This window comes from Rhinatrema bivittatum, chromosome 4 (genome assembly GCF_901001135.1).
Source record: "Rhinatrema bivittatum chromosome 4, aRhiBiv1.1, whole genome shotgun sequence".
NCBI lineage: Eukaryota > Metazoa > Chordata > Amphibia > Gymnophiona > Rhinatrematidae > Rhinatrema > Rhinatrema bivittatum.
Window position 1 is genome coordinate 113891501 of NC_042618.1, and position 18690 is coordinate 113910190.

At 43.2% G+C, this 18690-nt stretch overlaps 1 protein-coding gene across 2 annotated transcripts in view; it reads right to left on the reverse strand.

Moving 5' to 3' along the window:
* PAPLN (papilin, proteoglycan like sulfated glycoprotein) overlaps positions 1 to 18690 on the reverse strand; it is a 178001-nt gene that overhangs the window by 64597 nt on the left and 94714 nt on the right. The window contains exons 9-13 of one of the 2 annotated variants that reach the window (XM_029598704.1): positions 15514 to 15686; positions 13747 to 13870; positions 12860 to 12986; positions 9299 to 9364; positions 8087 to 8297 (exon numbers count right to left, since the gene is read on the reverse strand). In XM_029598704.1, the coding sequence (XP_029454564.1) occupies positions 8087 to 8297; positions 9299 to 9364; positions 12860 to 12986; positions 13747 to 13870; positions 15514 to 15686 (701 nt within the window). The remainder of the gene's footprint in view (positions 1 to 8086; positions 8298 to 9298; positions 9365 to 12859; positions 12987 to 13746; positions 13871 to 15513; positions 15687 to 18690) is intronic. The other variant, XM_029598705.1, reaches the window with a different exon arrangement.

Sequence of the window (18690 nt, forward strand, 5' to 3'; positions counted from 1 at the left end):
CCCCTCTTTCCCATACCCCCTCCCCCACCGCTCCCTCCCCCCTTCCTCCCCCCGCCATCCTTGCCCCTTTTGGTTCTTTTTGTATTCTGATTTTTGGTTCTGTTATTAATGTTATATTGTTATATTGTTACATTGTTTCATTGTATTTCCCGCCTGAGTTCTTTGTAAACCGGCATGATGTGCTTCACGAATGTCGGTAAATAAAAGTGAATAAATAAATAAATAAATAAATAAATAAATCTTGCCTTGTCCATCAATGAGCCTTAAGAAGATGTTGACAAGAATGGTAAACTCCGACGTTGCCCCGACACTGAGTGTTTCGGAGTGAACCTCCTTCTTCAGGGGGCCGGGTACCACTGGAAACGGCTCTGTTGATATTTGGAGAACCTTAGCGTATGATGCAAGAATGATTATTGGTGCGGCAGCATCGATAGCGTTTCAATTTCGCTTTTGGCAATGCTGGACTGAAGGCAACGCGCTCGGCCGTGAGACATCTATCTATGGCCGCCGATAGATGTCTCACGGCCGAGCGCGTTGCCTTCAGTCCAGCATTGCCAAAAACGAAATTGAAACGCTATCGAAATTGAAGCGCGTTGCCTTCAGTCCAGCATTGCCAAAAGCGAAATTGAAACGCTATCGATGCTGCCGCACCAATAATCATTCTTGCATCATACGCTAAGGTTCTCCGAATATCAACAGAGCCGTTTCCAGTGGTACCCGGCCCCCTGAAGAAGGAGGTTCACTCCGAAACACTCAGTGTCGGGGCAACGTCGGAGTTTACCATTCTTGTCAACATCTTCTTAAGGCTCATTGACGGACAAGGCAAGATAAGTACACTTTCGGATTTAAGCGTGTGAGCAATCCGTTTTGCAAGTACTCTTAGGTTCAATGTGCATAAACGGGCAGCTTTCTTGCGCCCTTTACGTTCAGCCCACTGAGACCAATGATTAAAATATGATTGAATGCTATTAAAAGCTTACATTAGCTTAGCCTGCTGGCATTTAAATATGAGGTCTCTTTGAGCTTACCCACTCATCATACTGTTTCAGGATCTTCATTTATGTAGTTATCACTAGTTATTTCCTGTATATGTGGATTTTTCACTTTGTGTATTGTCCTTATAAACAAATCATAACTATATGACAGAATTTTTCTCTCATAAAAGACAAAATTGCACACAAATACACATGCCCTGCCCCTTTTTTGGACTTCCCGATTTGACTCATTGTACCAGGAGATATGCACATACTTGGGCGACTCTTAAAATCCATGTGGCATGCAATAGCCCAAGATGCTCGCGTCTCTTCCACCTTTGGCGCATGTAGGGCTGTTAAAATTCATCTGTACATCTAATTTTTTTTTTAATTACATTTTTTGAATTTGTTGCCAGAGGATGTGGTTAGTGCAGTTAGTGTAGCTGGGTTCAAAAAAGGCTTGGATAAGTTCTTGGAGGAGAAGTCCATTAACTGCTATTAATCAAGTTTACTAAGGGAATAGCCACTGCTATTAATTGCATCAGTAGCATGGGATCTTCTTAGTGTTTGGGTACTTGCCAGGTTCTTGTGGCCTGGATTGGCCTCTGTTGGAAACAGGATGCTGGGCTTGATGGACCCTTGGTCTGACCCAGCATGGCAATTTCTTATGCTCTTATGTTCTTTCAATGTATTGCATGTATTCGCACATAATGGGAATGAAGGGCAGCTGGAGAGGGGCTGTTGTAGATACCACCTCCTGGAGTGGTGCAGGACCAGAACGGAGCGTGAATGGCCCGGTGAGGCTGGAGCAAGGTGCAGGCTGGGCTGGAACACTGGAACTGAGTGCTGGTAAGGTGGTACAGGTACACAGTGGAGATAAGCGTGGAGCTGAATGCAGTTATGTGTGGAACTGGAACAGACAGGATCTGAATGCAGGTAAACATGGACGGATACAGCAGGAACAGACTGGAGTGGATGCAGGTATACATAGAACTGGAATGCTAGAACAGAGGGTCTGGGGCAAAACAAACTAGGGCAAGACTGGATAAACCAGGACAAGGACTCCACAGAACATGGACATAGAATGCCTGAAGGCAACATAGACAGAAGCAAGGTAGAGAGGTGGAGTCTCAGGACAAGAGAAGCTCAGGAAACAGAGACCTAGAAAGGGCACAAGGCAAAGAAGAAACCAGAAGGTCCTCAGGCTACAGAGCAAGGCTGGATGGCCACAAGGCAAGAATAAGGTAAGCTGGGAACCGAAGACCGGGGACTAGGGAAAAGCAAGGCTAGAGACAGAAGGCCCGGAAGCCATGAGACAAAGCTAGGAATGGCTTGAGAAAGCCACAAGGCAGAGAGAGCAGGGAACTAAGAAGGACTCAATGCTGAAGCACTGAGGTATGGGAGAGACTGAGTTAAGTAGGGCTGGAATCTGGATGTGGTACAGGCAGCGAGAAGGGGGTTAGTCAGCCAGGGGAATTAACTTGTGGTAGTCCCCTTAGCACAGGCTAAGGACAGGAGCCAGAGAATGCAGGAGAACAGTTCAGAGCCGGGCTCAGTGGGGTCCTCTGGTGGGGTCCTCTGGTGGAGTCCTCTGGTGGAGAGGAGGCCACTCAGAGGCCGGAATCGCAACACATAAGCCTACATATGCACATATGTTGCGGGGTAGAGATATTCATATTTTATAAGACACATGTATATCATACGCACAGGTTATAAAATATTAGTATGTATCTGCTCGTGGCCAAATATGCACATGCATATGTTATCACATGCATTTGTTTGAAAGTTATTCTCTGTATGTGTCCTGCCCAGACCTAAACATGCGTCTGGGAACATCTCCTTGCAATCTGGATAAAAATATGTGGACTGTAAAAGACCATGTGTATTTTTAGCTGGATTAAGGGAGAGCAATTTTCAGATAGACAATTTACAGGGTAATAATTTTAAAAACTGCCCTATGCAAAAATAGGAAAAAGAAGGAGCTTATCCCAGCTAACACACAAGCCTGAAAAATGACCAAAATGACCTAAAATATCAATTAGCAAGGGCAGAAATAATACCAAATTATGAACAAAACTAAAATATCATCTGCATATAAACAGACTCCCCACTGAGATCAAAAACAGAGGTAGTTTTGTCATCCCTTATCATATTAGTAGGGGATCCATAATTTAATGAAAAAAAATGGGAGGAAGTGGGCATCACTGTGCAAAAAGATAGCCTCTGATACCAAACCATTTGTTTTATTTATTTATTTATTTATTTATAGGTTTTTATATACCGATAGCCATTTGCACATCGTATCGGTTTACAGATAACTAAAACTTTTTGACAGTGTCATTATACAGAACTTTTAACTTTTAACTTTTTTTTAACTTTTAACTTTTTTTAACTTTTAACTCTCTTCAGGTTTGTTTCACAATAAGGTGACTCTTTTTATAAAATTTGAACTAAAATTCAGTTTTACATATCTTCCTGAAGCCAGTTCCATTGCACAGAGTCCAATGCAATGACTCGCTGACTCAGAAACTATCCCCAAAGTATTATTTCTTCATATTCGCAGATCTCTCTGGAATGAATCTTGTTTGATTGAGGTGTACAACCTTATGAATTACAACTATTTACCTATCCTCTGTTTGATTTTTGCACTAAACAGAGAAGGAACCACAATCTAAACATTCTTTCCCTCTCTTTAGAATACTTTTGAACCCAACGTTTTCTCCTTCTCACGTTCAGATTAGTCAGAACCTGGGCTGAGATCTGGTGCCACGAGCCTTCATTCATTACTGCCTGAGGATTTTTCCCCTCCCTCCCTAATATGCTGGGTTTGGTCATTGCCGTGACAGTCCTCAGCTGAGGGCCATATACCAGGGCTCCCTCCAAAACCCTGCAAACATGGGCCCTGAATCTGGCCTCTAGGTGCCATCCTTAAGGGGTGACCACAACTCCACAACAAGCAGAAGACCCGACTTGGGGAACGAACGGAGGACCTTCCGTATGGCAGTGCCCAACACTGCCAGTGAGCCACCAGGCCAGCCCTCCTCTCCTTCTATAGATGCTCTAAGGAAACAAAGCATGGATTCAGGGAGCAAGCCATTTATAAAATTATAATTACAGATATCTGACAGTTTCAGTACTAGAATGTCCTTCTGTAATTTGTAGAGTTTAGCAGGCATTCCAACCAACCCTGAAGGTTTCCCTATCTGTAGCAGAAATGGCACATTAATTTCAGAAATTGTCTTTGGTCTCTTTCTTTGTTCTCCTCATTAAATTCAATACAGGTAATCTGTGACACAAAAGAGTGAATATCTGGAAGAGCAATAGAAGATTTAGACTGGCAGAGAGCACTATAATATTCCATGAAGCTTTATTTCCTTCGGGGAAGCCAACATTGTACTATTATTGTTCTTAATTTCCAGAATACATCAAGAATCACTTTCAGCTTTGAGTAGTTGAACTATCAGTTTTCCAGGTTTGTTCCCAAACTCATACAATCTCTACCCTTGCATGGCAATTATTGCTGCCACTTGTAAATTCAACAGATCAATCTCTGTCTTAACCCTTTTCAGTTCCTCAAGGGTTTCAGATGATCTATTCCCAATATACTTGTTTTCCAGATTTACTCAATTCTCCTCACTGCTTCTCAACTTTTCAGCTTGGCTTTAAAAAAGGTAAACGGGAGGTCACTTGACCCCTGAGAACTGCTTTAAAGGCATCCAACAGGATATTCTTGTTTTCTAGAGTGCTCATTTTTTAGAGAACTAATATCCAGCAAGTTTTTGAAGCTGTATAACCAGATCTAGACAGCACAATTGATTTTATTTAATTAGTCATATTTATAACCCACCCTCCCCAAAGGCCAAAGTTTGGAATATATAACACAAAATATAAAATGCAATCTAGAATACACCCCAGAAATACAAACTAAATATAAAACAAGCATGCATAACAAAATACAAAAATCCTACAATTTATCTTCTCAGCGCTGACAAAATGATCTGTCCACCAATCACCATTATCATCTGTCTCTAAATAAGCATTACAGTAATGCAATTTTCTGTTGAACCTCCAATCATAATTCAGAAGATCCTAGGAGCAAAAATCTGTGAGCATTTCAAAAAGCAGAGGTGAATAACCAGCTTTTAAGAAGCTTTCTAATCTTCATAGAGGTGTACTCTGTACTCTCTATCATTATTTTCAACTGAAAAGAGAAGTCAGACATCCCCCTGCTGAGGTATGTCAAAATTGTGTTCATATTAATATACATGGAGTAAATCACAAAACAAAACCTTCTTGAAACCAAGAGAACCCATCACATCAGCCAACATAAATTTCAACTAAACTGCCTTATCTGATGATCATAACTGGTCCCGCTCCTGATCCAATGCTGAACTAAAGTCACTCATAAAAAATAAATTATTTTCTGGAAAATCTGTACAAAAATCAATTAGCTTGTGTAACAATCGTGCAGTTAAGACTGGAGGGGGATGTCTGCTCATCAACGTAAACAGCTCATTGTTGACAAAAGCAGAGACGATCAAGTACTGTCCCTTAATAGCTACTTTAACTTTCAAAGCCTGAATTTGTATTCTTTTATAGATTAAATACATGATAGTAAAGGTATGAGACACAGTTTGCCCCAGCTAGCCCTTTTTAATAAGATAACTGCCTTTAGTAAAGTGGGTTTCTTGTAGATGCATAATATCAACGTTTTGCCCTTTTAAGGACTGAAGGACTGTATGTAGCCCCTTCAATATGATCACGCAGCCTTCTTACATTCCATGAAAGCACTTTTAGTTTACTCATCAAGAGATCACATTTCCATGTTCTGAGCAGCATCACTCATCTAAGAGCAGAGATAAACAGATAAGCACTGTCCTACAAGATTCTGCCATGAATACACATGGTATTCATTTAAATCAAAGCTAGCACAATAAAACCCAACTTCACAGACAGACGACGATAAATTTTCAGCATGAAAAGCTTCACTTGTGCAATACACATGGGATAAATTTGCAGAGGCTTAGTCATGATCTACGCAAGTAATACAAGGAGATGGAACAGCTGACCCAACATAAGTGACTTTTAAGATATCTAAAAAGGATGTGCATATTTTCACAGTGTGCAGACTTTTAGCACACAGAAGAGAAGCATTCCAGAGGACGGGCCTGGAAACTACAAATGAACATTTTATTTTAAAAACCATATGGGCCTAGTAGGCATGCCACTAACATGCCACTGTTCAACACTGCTTAGATGTACGCATGTACTTTTAGCCACAAAGCAAGCCAATATTTAAAACCAATCTACCTGGGTACCCTGAGCTTGAAAATTGATTGGGTTTGTGCAGGCTGAAAAGTAAGTGTATACTTTTGAAGTTTGGTACCCTACTGAAGGCTTACCCTACCAAGCGTTCCATACTAGAAGGAGGAAGAATTAGATTGATTTACCTCAGCCCGGCTGATGGCTTTTTCAGGGTTAGAAAAAAAAATGCTTTTGACTCAAACTCCACCCAAAGTTTTCACTGGCAGCAACATAGCCAATTTTACTCTGAGATCATATGATTGTTTCTTTGTTTCATCAAATGTTTTTTTTGTTTTTTTTCGGAACTTCTGTCAAACAATCTAAAAGTAAAGCTGTTTTTCCAGAGCTGAAGTAAAGCTGACCCTGCTTTCTAAACAAATCCATGATCACAGACTGGCCTTTTTGTCTTTAAAACCGAGTATTCTTACAATAAGTGCTCTTGGTGTGAGCTCTTTAAACCCAAAGGGCCGGATTTTAAGATGTACGTGCGGGCATACATTTGTGCGCACAACCCGGTGCACACAAATGTACGCCCGATTTTAAATCCGGGGTCGGCGCGCGCAAGGGGGTGCACACTAGTGCACCTTGCACATGCCGAGCCCTAGGGGAGTCCCAATGGCTTTTTCCGTTCCCTCTGCCCCCCCCACCTTCCCCTACCTAACCTGCCCCCCAGCCCTACCTAAATCCCCCCCAACCTTTGTTTTATAAGTTGCGCCTGCCTCTGGGCAGGCGTAGGTTGTGCGCGCCGGCCGAGTGGCCCTAAGGAGGCCTCTGGCCCCGCCCCCACCCCTCCCTGGACTGCCCCTGCCCCTTTTTTCAAGCCCGGGACATACACGTGTCCCGGGGCTTTGCACGCATCGCCGGGCCTATGCAAAATAGGCTCGGCGCGCATAGGGCTTTTAAAATCTGCCCCAAAATGTTTGAATAATGAATCTTCTGCGAAGGTATTTTTGGCCAAGAGGTAATACACTTTCTAAATGTCAGATTCCTTTCAGCCCTTGGAGATCCCAATAATTCTAATATTGTTCCTCCTGGACCTGTTTTCCAGGTCATCCAACCTGCCAACTTCATTACTTTTTTGTTATATTCCAGCCCTTTTAGTTTATTCTCCAATGAACTCGCCTGCTTCTCACCCTTTCTCCACCTCTCTCCCTGTTTCTTCAGCTCATGTCTAAAAGAAATGTCAGTTGTAAGGCCATCTATCTTATTACCCAGCAGCTTTTGGTACTATTTAATGGTATATCTTATTGGGTCAGAGCATCTTACTAGCACTTCAATATTTTCATTCTGAAGGCTGGCAGCACCATGAGCTCCTATCTCATTGCTGAGATGGTGGCTATGGCTCTTCTACATCTGATTCTTTGAGCTTACTTCCAAATTATTAATTTTTGATGAGCATCAGGTTAAAAAAAAAGATAACCCTCCTATCCCTTTTTTCTTTCTGCTGACAGAAAGTTGAATTTATTTATTTGCTTTGTTACTTATTTAGAATATTTATATTCTGCTTATGTCACACAGTCATTCCAAGCAGTTAAATAAAACACAATAAAACAATGCAAATTACATAATATATAACGCAAACTGAAACATATTGCACAACTATTAAATTAGATGTTAATTCTTAGAAGTTAATTATATTAATGGGTATTTTAATCTATAAATATTGAACCCCAGAATTTATTCTAATTGTATTCTGTGTCAAAGTCCCAGGTAAGAAGAGAACCCAAGTTCCAGAGGCAAATATTTGAATTGCTACATTAAACTATTTTTTGTGACTAAAAACATGTGTTCCCAGTGTATGAACTCACCTCAGACCAGGGCCCCACACTCCATACCGCACACCGTTGTAGGTTGCAAACCTGCTGGCTTGGTGGTCTTTCAATGAATCCTGTGCACTGTGCATCATTGGCCACCGCTCCCTGGCTGCCTCTTCCTTCATGTGAAAAACAGTACACAGAGCGAGACTGGGTGCCTCCACCACAAGTGACTGAGCAGGGTCCCCACTCACTCATTTTCCAGCTGTAAGAAAAAGAAAATTATTACAGAGCCAATGAACTTAGAAAGTCAGAGCAAATCACTGTTGCTAGGGTTAGTATCTCATACCAGAAGCAGAACAGGGTACAGTTAACCTCTCCAGTATTTCAGAACATCTGAAAAGGGGTAATTGTATTGCCTTGTTTATTTACACTATAAACCATGTGTTTTTCAACTCCATAGTTTCCAATAATAAAAATGCCTTTAAATAGAATGTGTACTTGTATGTAGGAGATATAAGATTAAGGGTCAGATCTCTCTCTAGATTAGGTGTAGTCTTGTGTTTTTACAGGTCATTTCAATGTCCTTTGTTTTAAAAGCAACATTACAAAAGAACCCAATGGAGCATAACTTTAGAAAAATGGACCATCTCAGACCCTCATGTGACCAGCGGGAAGCCAGTTTCATGGAAGAGGGGGCTATGTTAATAACATTAATCTCCCAAGCAGCATCGGAGAAAGATGCTGGGAAATGCTGACACCATAGATTAGGTCTATGGATGAAAAGATAAAGAAAGGTAAAAGGTTCTCAAAATGTAGATTATTTCTGCTCAGCGTTCCATCCTTTTTCGCTTTTTGGTTTGTTTAAAATTGTAAAGATTTTCAAGTCAACCTGTCCTGCCCCAGCTTCAAGATACGGCACCCTTCCGTTCTCATTTAACCAGAAATCATCTCTTGGACTGTAAGACAGAAATGCCTTTGCCTTAAGCACCCGCTTTGCTCCCACCAAGCCCCCGTTACCCAGCATTTAGCAGCACCACAATCAGCTCTCCTCAAGTAAGCAAAAGCAAAGCACAACTAAGAAAAATATCACCAGAGAAACACCTGACTTGTTCAATAGGGACTCCAGTTTTTTTTTCTCTGCATGCGTGCTTGGTTTTTTTTTGTGTTGAAGAAAAGAAAAAGAGAAGGAGACAGCACACGTCATACCGTGGCCAGAGTAGCTGAAGCTGCATTTTTTTTCGTCTCCCTCCTTAGCCTCATTACCTGATCATTTTTGAGCTCCAGCTTCCACTGCGGCTCCATAATCCTGACTGGTATATGTAAGACATCCTTTTGCACAGAACAAAGGTTTATGACTTTAAGCAACATGTGCCAATGTACTGTCCATACAGAATTGTTTATCGTGCAACGTCTAAAGCATACATGACATGACTTTAAAGAGCGCTCAGCCATTCCATAAGAAGCGTATACATTATCCAGAAAAATGCTAAACAGGAAGCCAACTTTTTATTGTTTGATGTCCTGTGGAGCAGTTCCTCATACACTGGGGGATTTAAGTCTTAGTGCGTTAGTGCTGTTTTATCATTAGGAAGAAACACTGCAGACACCTAAGATGATTCAAACTGGAAGTAATAAAACAAACGTACTTGTAAGCATTGAGCTATCCGATCATTCTACTGTACCAAAACTAAGACGGTAACTTTCAAACCAGAGTGCGGGCGCACACTGGCAAACGTACACGGGCCTGCGCCCAAAGATGCGACCATTTTATAACAGGTGCGTGCATGTTATAAAATAGCCTGGCAGCATGCACGGGGGTGCCAGATTTTAAGTGGGTGCACTCATGTGCGTGCAAATGCCATTTCTGCGTAAATCAGGGATTTTAAAAGGGGCACGCACCGATGCTGTTCCCAGTTTTAACCAGTTCGCTTACACAGTTAAGAGAGAGGTCCTCCAAACCCCTCTGGTTTAATAGCCTTCACTCTCCCCAGTTAGCCGCGACCCTTAAAACCCCACAGATCTGCCTGTTTTTCTTTATTGGTAACTTACACGGCATCCATAGCAGAAGTAAGGTTGCGCAGCAGGGGGCCTTGGTGCGCATCGGATTGCATAAGGATTTATGCTCACATCTCAGGTTCACACCCTGAAAAGCCCATGCTGTGCCCAGACCATACGCACGACCTGTCCCTTTTTGAAAACTTTTGAAATGTGTGCGCTCTGGGAAATATGCGCATATCTCGGCAGCTTTTAAAATCTGCTCAGCATGTGCAAACCCAACATAATTAATGCACATGTCAGACTTATAAAATTCACCTTTAAGTAAATATCAAGAATAAGAATTACCATGGGATATGGCATTGCTGCATCCTGAACTAATCTTTTCCTTAAGGCACCATTACTATAATCCTGAGCAATGTATCCTATATATCTTATCAAAATCCTGTTTTCTATAAGAACATAAGATAAATATGCCATACTGGGTCAGACAAAGGATCCATCAAGCACAGTATCATGTTTCCAACAGTGACCAATCCAAGTCACAATTACCTGGCAAGTACCCAAACATTAAATAAATCTCAAGCTACTATTGCTTAATAATTAATAGCAGTTTATGGATTTTTCCTCTAGGAACTTATCCAAACATTTTTTAAACTCAGTTACAGTAACTGCTATAATCAAATCCTCTGGCAATGAATTCCAGAGCTTAACTATGTGCTACGAGAAAAAGAATTTTCTTTAATTTGTTTTAAATGAGCTACTTGCTAACTTCATGGAATGACCCCCTAATCCTTCTATTATTATCTGAGAGAGTAAATAACTGATTTATATTAACCTGTTCAAGTCCTTTCATGATCTTAAAGACCTCTATCATATCCCCCCTCAGTCTCCTCTTCTCCAAGCTGAACAGCCCTAACCTCTTCAGCCTTTCCTCATAGGGCAGCCATTCCATGCCCTTTATCATTTTTGTCGCCCTTCTCTGCACTTTCTCCAGTGCAACTATATCTTTTTTGAGATGCGGCGACCAAAATTGCACACAGTATTCAAGATGCGATCTCACCGTGGAGTGATACAGAGGCATTGTGACATCCATTGTTTTATTTTCTATTTCTTTCCTAATAATTCCTAACATTCTGTTTGCTTTTTTGACCACCCAGCACACTGAGCCGATGATTTCAACGTATCATCCACTATGACACCTAGATCTCTTTCCTGGATAGTAACTCCTAACATAGAACCTAACATTGGGGTAGATTTTAATAGGTGCGCACACGCGTCCATGTGCGCACGCTACCCAGCGCGTGCACATGGACGTGTCGATTTTATAACCCTCCCCCTTTGATTGAAACAGATTTGCATACAACTGAGACCGAGTGCATGCAAATCTCACTCATGCATATTCATTAGGGATATCCTGAAAACTCAACTGGTTTGCGGCCCTTGAGGACCAGAATCGCCTACCCCTGTCTTAGAACATTGAAGCCCTGGAGCAGGTGGTGTTCAAACATCTATACATAGGTCTATAACTAGCAGCACAAGAAGTGGGACGTTACCTTGGTAAGAAATTCAGCAGGGCTACCTGGGTAACTTTAGGACATTATTTTTTCCAATCTGACTTACCAGCGTAAGTATAGCTGGGTAGAGCTCAATATTCACTTTACCTGGCTAAAGTTACGCCTCAGCCTCAGAAAGCCCTGCCCCCTCTCTTTTTATCTGCTAAATTTTTAGTTTCAAAGGTTTTTATTATTGACCAGAAAACAGGACCTGGGACGCATGGACACTTATGCATCCCAGGTTAGTAATCAAACACAACCATTTGTAAACAAACATTATATCCCCTCCCCCGTCTTCACGTCCCCTCCCTCCCCCCCCCCCCCTTTCTTTATCTGCTAAATCTTTAACAGTGGGGGTGGGGAGGAATGTTCAAAATTAGTGTTTGTCCGTGTAAATGAAATGTTACCCAGACAAGCCCTTTTATACATGGACCTCTCATTATTATATCTTGAATGACAGTATACATTCTTCTGTAAAACCATGCAGAATAAGGCCAATTTTCAAAGCCATAAACCTGGTAAATAGCTATTTAGAAGACCACATTCAGCTAAATGGCAATGGTTGAATGTCCAGCTGTGATCAGCAGTCACCACTTAGTTGAATAATTACTTATCTGGCTATGTAGTTAGTTGCATAAATGGTGGGCAGGATGAGGTGGATGGAGGAGGAGCTAAATATCTCATAAGTTAGCTTCATAAGTACTGATATTTGGATTTAACCGATTAAGTTAACCAGATAAGTTAGACCTGCTCAACAGCTGATTTAAAGTTAACTGGACTAGACTTGTCTGGCTAACTAGTGACAGGGATATTCAGCAGCATAGCCTTGCTGCTGAATACCCCTTGTAAGTTAGCCAGATAAGTCTTATCCAACTAACATACTTATCCGGCTATGTTTGAATATTGAGCTCTTACTCAGATAACCTGACAGTATGAAGATTGCCTTCACTCAATCCGGCTACAAGTATGTGCAAGGCTCCACAGTGTGTGGATTTTTAACTGGACTGAAGGGCGGCATTGTCGGGAAAGGAAGGGTTGGATTTTCAAATCTATGTGTGCTTCTTTTCCAGAAAAAAAAAACAAAAAACTGGCTCATGGTAAGAGCAGGCACAAATTCCGCAGGTCCTTTTTATCCAAGAGTAATTTTCTAAGGGAAGCTCTTTGACAATTTGATACAGGATCTGCGAGAGCTAATTATCAGCAGATTTTGCAGTCAAGCAGGCTATTTGAAAATTACCCCTAATATGTAGATGTGCTCCTTTGTTTATCTCACCGTTTTATCATAGGGCATGGCTGATTACTACAGGTCCTGTTATTTATGGGTGCTGGTACATCCTTGCACATATAATCTGGATATGCTTCGTTGTCTATTGTGCAAAACACCAGACGGGACTGGTAGCCTAAATAAGAGAAAGTGAAGATTAGCAATTAGTGCTGTGGGAAGGAGCTATCAAATCTAAGATTTGACTCTCTGTCCAAGTTTTAACTCCTCCAACTAATGTGCATTGTCCTATTTGTAACCCTATCAAATTAATTCTGAGTCCCTTAACTTCAACTATACTACTTCCACTATTTATTTATGATATTTATGATATTTATAAATTGTTTCCCAGTTTTTACAATGAAGCTTCCAAAGTGATGTACTAAACAAATAACATAAAACATAAAATTACAATCAAATGATTAAAACCAAACAAGACATCCTCCAAACAGTGAAAAGAGCTAACATTGCCTTCAAGACACATCTAAAATTACCATAAATCTGAAGTAGCATTCCCTCCTTTGCAGTCAGGCTCCCTTCAGCATAGTTTTATATGTAAAATAGAGGAGTCTATGTTTTCCTGGGTGCAGTACAGAGATGCTTCTCAAAATCATGCTTATTTACTTTATTTATTTAAGCATTTTTTATATACTGACGGTCGTTGGGAACATCCCATCGGTTTACAAGAAAAACATAAATTAGCAACAGGCTTTACAATAAACAATGATTTGAGAAATAAAACTTAAAGCAATCAAGGTAAGAAAGAGGGTAAGGGGGGGAGGAAAAAGTTCAACCAACAACAAGATAACCTGGTAGAATGTGAATGCTTGCCTGGGTATTCCTTCACTTATACAGCATGAAGATGCATCCCAAAACAGCCATGTTTCTCAGCCGCTTACCTCCTCCACATTCAGCATTACACTCGCTCCAAGAGCTATAGCCCCACTGGTAACCCCCAAGCTCTCCTTTTTGTGGCAAGTAGTACTCATATTGTACTCCCTGATTGCGCTCCTGGCTAATGAGCTGCAAAGGAAAAATGCAGAAACCAGAATCACAGTTTTCTCTGAATTAAATTTCTCTGTTCGCTTCCCTGTCATTTTCTTTTATCCAATCTTATTCTTTGCCTTGTTGCACTGCATCATTCTCTCCATTTCTTTCCTTTTTTCTTTTCTCACCCCCTTTATCTCAGTGTTTCCTGCATTCATTGTTCTTTTGTGAAGTGATGACAAATTTATATTTTCTCATATTTTGGAATGGTGTAACAAATTTAAGAACATAAGAAATTGCCATGCTGGGTCACACCAAGGGTCCATCAAGCTCAGCATCCTGCTTCCAACAGAGGCCAAACCAGGCCACAAGAACCTAATTTATATTAGACGCTGAGGTAGATCTTAAAAACATGTTCGCGCCACCAGCGCGAACAAAAGTACACCGGATTTTATAAGATACGCGCGTAGCCGCGTGTATCTTATAAAATCCAGGGTCGGCTCACGCAAGGCTGCGCAAAATCGGCAGCTTGTGCTCGCTGAGCCGCACAGCCTGCCTCCGTTCCCTCCGAGGCCACTCCGAAATCGGAGCGGCCTCAGAGGGAACTTTCCTTCCGTGTCCCCCCACCTTCCCCTCCCTTCCTCTATCTACCCCACCCCCCAGCCCTACCTAAATCCCCCCCCCTATCTTTTTTGGGCAAGTTACGCCTGCTTGAAGCAGGCGTAACTTGCGCGCGCCACCTCGGCATTCCCCGGCACAGGCCGCAGTGCCGGGGGACTGGGGACCGCCCTCCCGGCCCGCCCCCGAACCGTCGCCATACCCCTGGACCCGCCCCAGACCATCCCCTGTCCCCGGACACCCCCCCAGACACGCCCCCTCCCGCCCCTTTTACAAAGCCCCAGGACTTACGCGCGTCCCGGGGCTTTGCGCACGCCGGCAGCCTATGCAAAATAGGCGCGATGGCGCGCGAGTGCCCTGCACGCATAAATCCGGGAGGATTTACGCACACAGGGCTTTTAAAATCTAGCCCATTGAATTTAAATTGGGTAGATGTGAATCGGTTATTTACTCTTTCGGATAGTAGAAGGACTAGGGGACACTCCATGAAGTTAGCATGGGGCACATTTAAAACTAATCAGAGAAAGTTCTTTTTTACTCAACGCACAATTAAACTCTGGAATTTGTTGCCAGAGAATTTGGTTTGTGCAGTTAGTATAGCTGTGTTTAAAAAAGGATTGGATAAGTTCTTGGAGGAGAAGTCCATTACCTGCTATTAAGTTCACTTAGAGAATAGCCACTGCCATTAACAATGGTTACATGGAATAGACTTAGTTTTTGGGTACTTGCCAGGTTCTTATGGCCTGGATTGGCCACTGTTGGAAACAGGATGCTGGGCTTGATGGACCCTTGGTCTGACCCAGTATGGCATTTTCTTATGTTCTTATGTTCTTAAATGTAGGCTAGCCTCTATTGGTCTCTCTTTTATTCTCTCTTTTTCATTCATCGTTATTTTTCTCTCTCACAATTCGTTGTCATCCTTTGGAATTCCCTAGACCTCCCCTGACATTGGGAGCTGGTGTCACATGGGTCTTAGATGATAGTTTGATATATCACATTGCATTGCTGCCTCATCGCATTATAACTTCTTACCTAATAAATGGGTTAGCACAGTATCTCACCTCAATGGCTAGGGGTTCTGTTGTGGGGCCTCTGCCATACAGGTGCTCAGGAGCCAAGTCCCCCTCTGATCCTCGCTCATAATGAAGAACTGTACTTGCAACATGCAAGGCATGGCCAAATTCAATGGTCCAGTGTCCATTAAGGTAATACTCCCCTCGTACATTCTTGATAGCTGTCAATAACATAAAGAAAGAAATAATGACATTCTGAGGGAAAGAGGAATATTGCTTTAACCTTTTTTTCTTGGAGACTTAAGTTCAAATGTCTATGAAATCACAAGGAAAAATTAATTTATGGTTAAATATGAGCTAATTCTTCAACTCCTATCAAAATGAGAGGTCTATCTCACATGTGCTCCTCCAGATCAAGTGACAAGCTTTTAATACACAATAACGATTATTGCAAATTCACTACGATCTTGTGGAGCCCTCTTTTAGTGATGGCCACCTCTGGGAAAGAGGAGCAGAGGAATGCCTACAAATAAAGAGTTAAGGTGACAGATATAAGGAGGGGAGAAAACATGTTCACTCGAGACACTGGAGCTGGCGCTTTCACTTTCATCAGTGGACTAAAACAGACAGCAAAAGTGAAGACACTGTCCCAGTATGAGTTCTTTTCATTGGAACACGATGATTCAGTATCAAAATGAAGTTGCAATCTGAATAAGGTGTCAGGGGTGATGGAAGCCAGGTAGTAAGGGTCAAGCCAAGGGGGTGTCATCAGCAGGGTTGCTTTTACCTATGGGCAGAAGCACATAAGGTTCTGCCCCAATGATGCTCCCCCCCCCCCCCCCCAGGTAACATGCAAGGAACATAATTGGTGGGGGAGAGGAAGAGATGAGCCTGAAGGAGACAGAGTACAGTGCAAAGCACAGAAGAGTCAGCTTTTCCTTAATCCAGCACCTCCTTTTCTCTTGTTCTCCCCTCCCCTTCTGTCTGCTGGGAACAGGAATGGGGTGGAGGGGGAAAGGGTTAAGCTGATGTGGATAGCAGATCAAAGAAGAATTTAGTTTTTGTCTGCATATTTCCATTTCTGATTTGTGATCCCTTATTCTGTATTTGGTGAGGGTCTGTAATCTGTATGTATGACAGAGATAAAGTATTTTGCTCGTGTGTAGGTTCTGTGTAGAGGTCTGTAGCAGTCCAGCTTGCTCTGTTTTCCTATTAGAAGATATATGAGGACCAGATGGAATATTTGCAATGTTGCTTTTCATATAGGGGCGGATTTTCAGAGCCCTGCTCGCCTAAATCCGCCCAAAACCGGGCGGATTTAGGCGAGCAGGGCCCTGCGCGCCGGTAGGCCTATTTTACATAGGCCTACCGGCGCGCGCAGAGCCCCGGGACTCGCGTAAGTCCCGGGGTTTTCGGAGGGGGCGTGTCGGGGGCGGGCCCGAACCGCGCAGCGTTTTCGGGGCGTGTCGGGAGCATTCCGGGGGCGGGCCCGGGGCATGGCTACGGCCCGGGGCGGCCCGGGGGCGTGGCCGCACCCTCCGGACCCGCCCCCAGGTCGCGTCCCGGCACGCAGGAGGCCCGCTGACGCGCGAGGATTTACGCCTCCCTCCGGGAGGCGTAAATCCCCCGACAAAGGTAAGGGGGGGGGCTTAGACAGGGTCGGGGAAGGGAGGGGAAGGTGAGGGGAGGGCAAAAGGAAGTTCCCTCCGAGGCCGCTCCGATTTCGGAGCGGCCTCGGAGGGAACGGGGGTAGGCTGCGCGGCTCGGCGCGCGCCGGCTATACAAAATCGATAGCCTTGCGCGCGCCGATCCAGGTTTTTAGCAGATACGCGCGGCTCCGCGCGTATCTACTAAAATCCAGCGTACTTTTGTTTGCGCCTGGAGCGCAAACAAAAGTAGGCCTATTCGCGGAGTATGAAAATCCGCCCCATAGGGTTGTTGCTGTTTGAACGCAGGAGATCATGTTGTTTTGGTACGGCAAGTTTTCTAATAGGTTCTGAGTGATTTTTTTTAAAAAGATTTTTTGCTACTTCACAAATTACCTGGTAATGAAGAGTTTTTTTCTGTCACTGTTATTGAAAAGACAATATAATTTGAATGTTTTTCCTATGATGATGTTGCATGAATGTCTTTTAATTGATAAATTTAGGTATTTATTGGGATTTTTGTTTGGGTTTTTTTGCAGTCGGTCTTCAAAAATCACAGATGACATATTCATCAGTGTTATGGCTCCAGTCCAGCTGGAGTGTAGGGAACACCACCCTCGAAGTGGCGTAGGATGGCAGGTCAAAGCTAGATCCAGTCTTCCTCCTAACCAGCCCCCTCCTCAACTGGTTGAACCCTTGGTTTCTGGGTGGCAGCAGGTCTCTGCAGAGGCAACAGGCAAAAATGGTGAGACTGGACCAAGGCCTGGACATGCTGGAAACAATGGAGCAAGAATAGGACAGGCTGGTAAGGCTAGAGCAAGGCTAGACAGGAGCAGAGTGCAGGTAAGGCTTACAGATAAAGCTGGAACGGAGGCTTGGATAGGAACAGCATGTACATAAAGCTGAAACTAAAGCTTGGACAGCAACAGTGAGCAGATAGGGCTGGAAATGAGTAAGTCAGGACAGGACAAGACAAGAACATGGAACATACAGGCCCGAAATGGTTAGACAAGGTAAGAACCTGAGGGAGAGGCAAGGAGAGGTCTAGATAGGCCACAGAGCAAGGCAAGGCACAGATAGGCTAGAGATCAAGGCAAAGAGCAAGAAGGCCTTTAGGCCACAAGGGAAGGCAAGGGAAGGCAAAGAGCAAGAAGGCCCTTAAGCCACAAGGCAAGGCAAGCAGCAAGAAGGCTAGATAGTGACAAGGTAAGACAAGGAGCGAGAAGGCTGGATGGCCACAAGCAAAACAAGGATAGGCTTGGGGAGACCACAAGACAAGAATGGCTAGAGCAAGGAGCCAAGGGCGACTCGATTGCAGAAGCATCTTGGTTTTGGTAAGGCAGGGTTATGTAGGTCTGGAGTCTGGGTGTGGTGCAGGCAGGAAGGAGAAGCTTGGCCTGCCTGGAGAGTATATTCATTGAGGTCCCCTGGTGGAGGCTGAGTCATGAGGCTAGGGGTGAGATGGTGAGAACAGTTCTGAGCGGGGCTCACTGGTAGGGAGGTGTCATTCTGCATAGCAGAGTTGAAATCATAACAATCAGATATTATTATATGATTTCTGAAACCTACTTGACTAGGA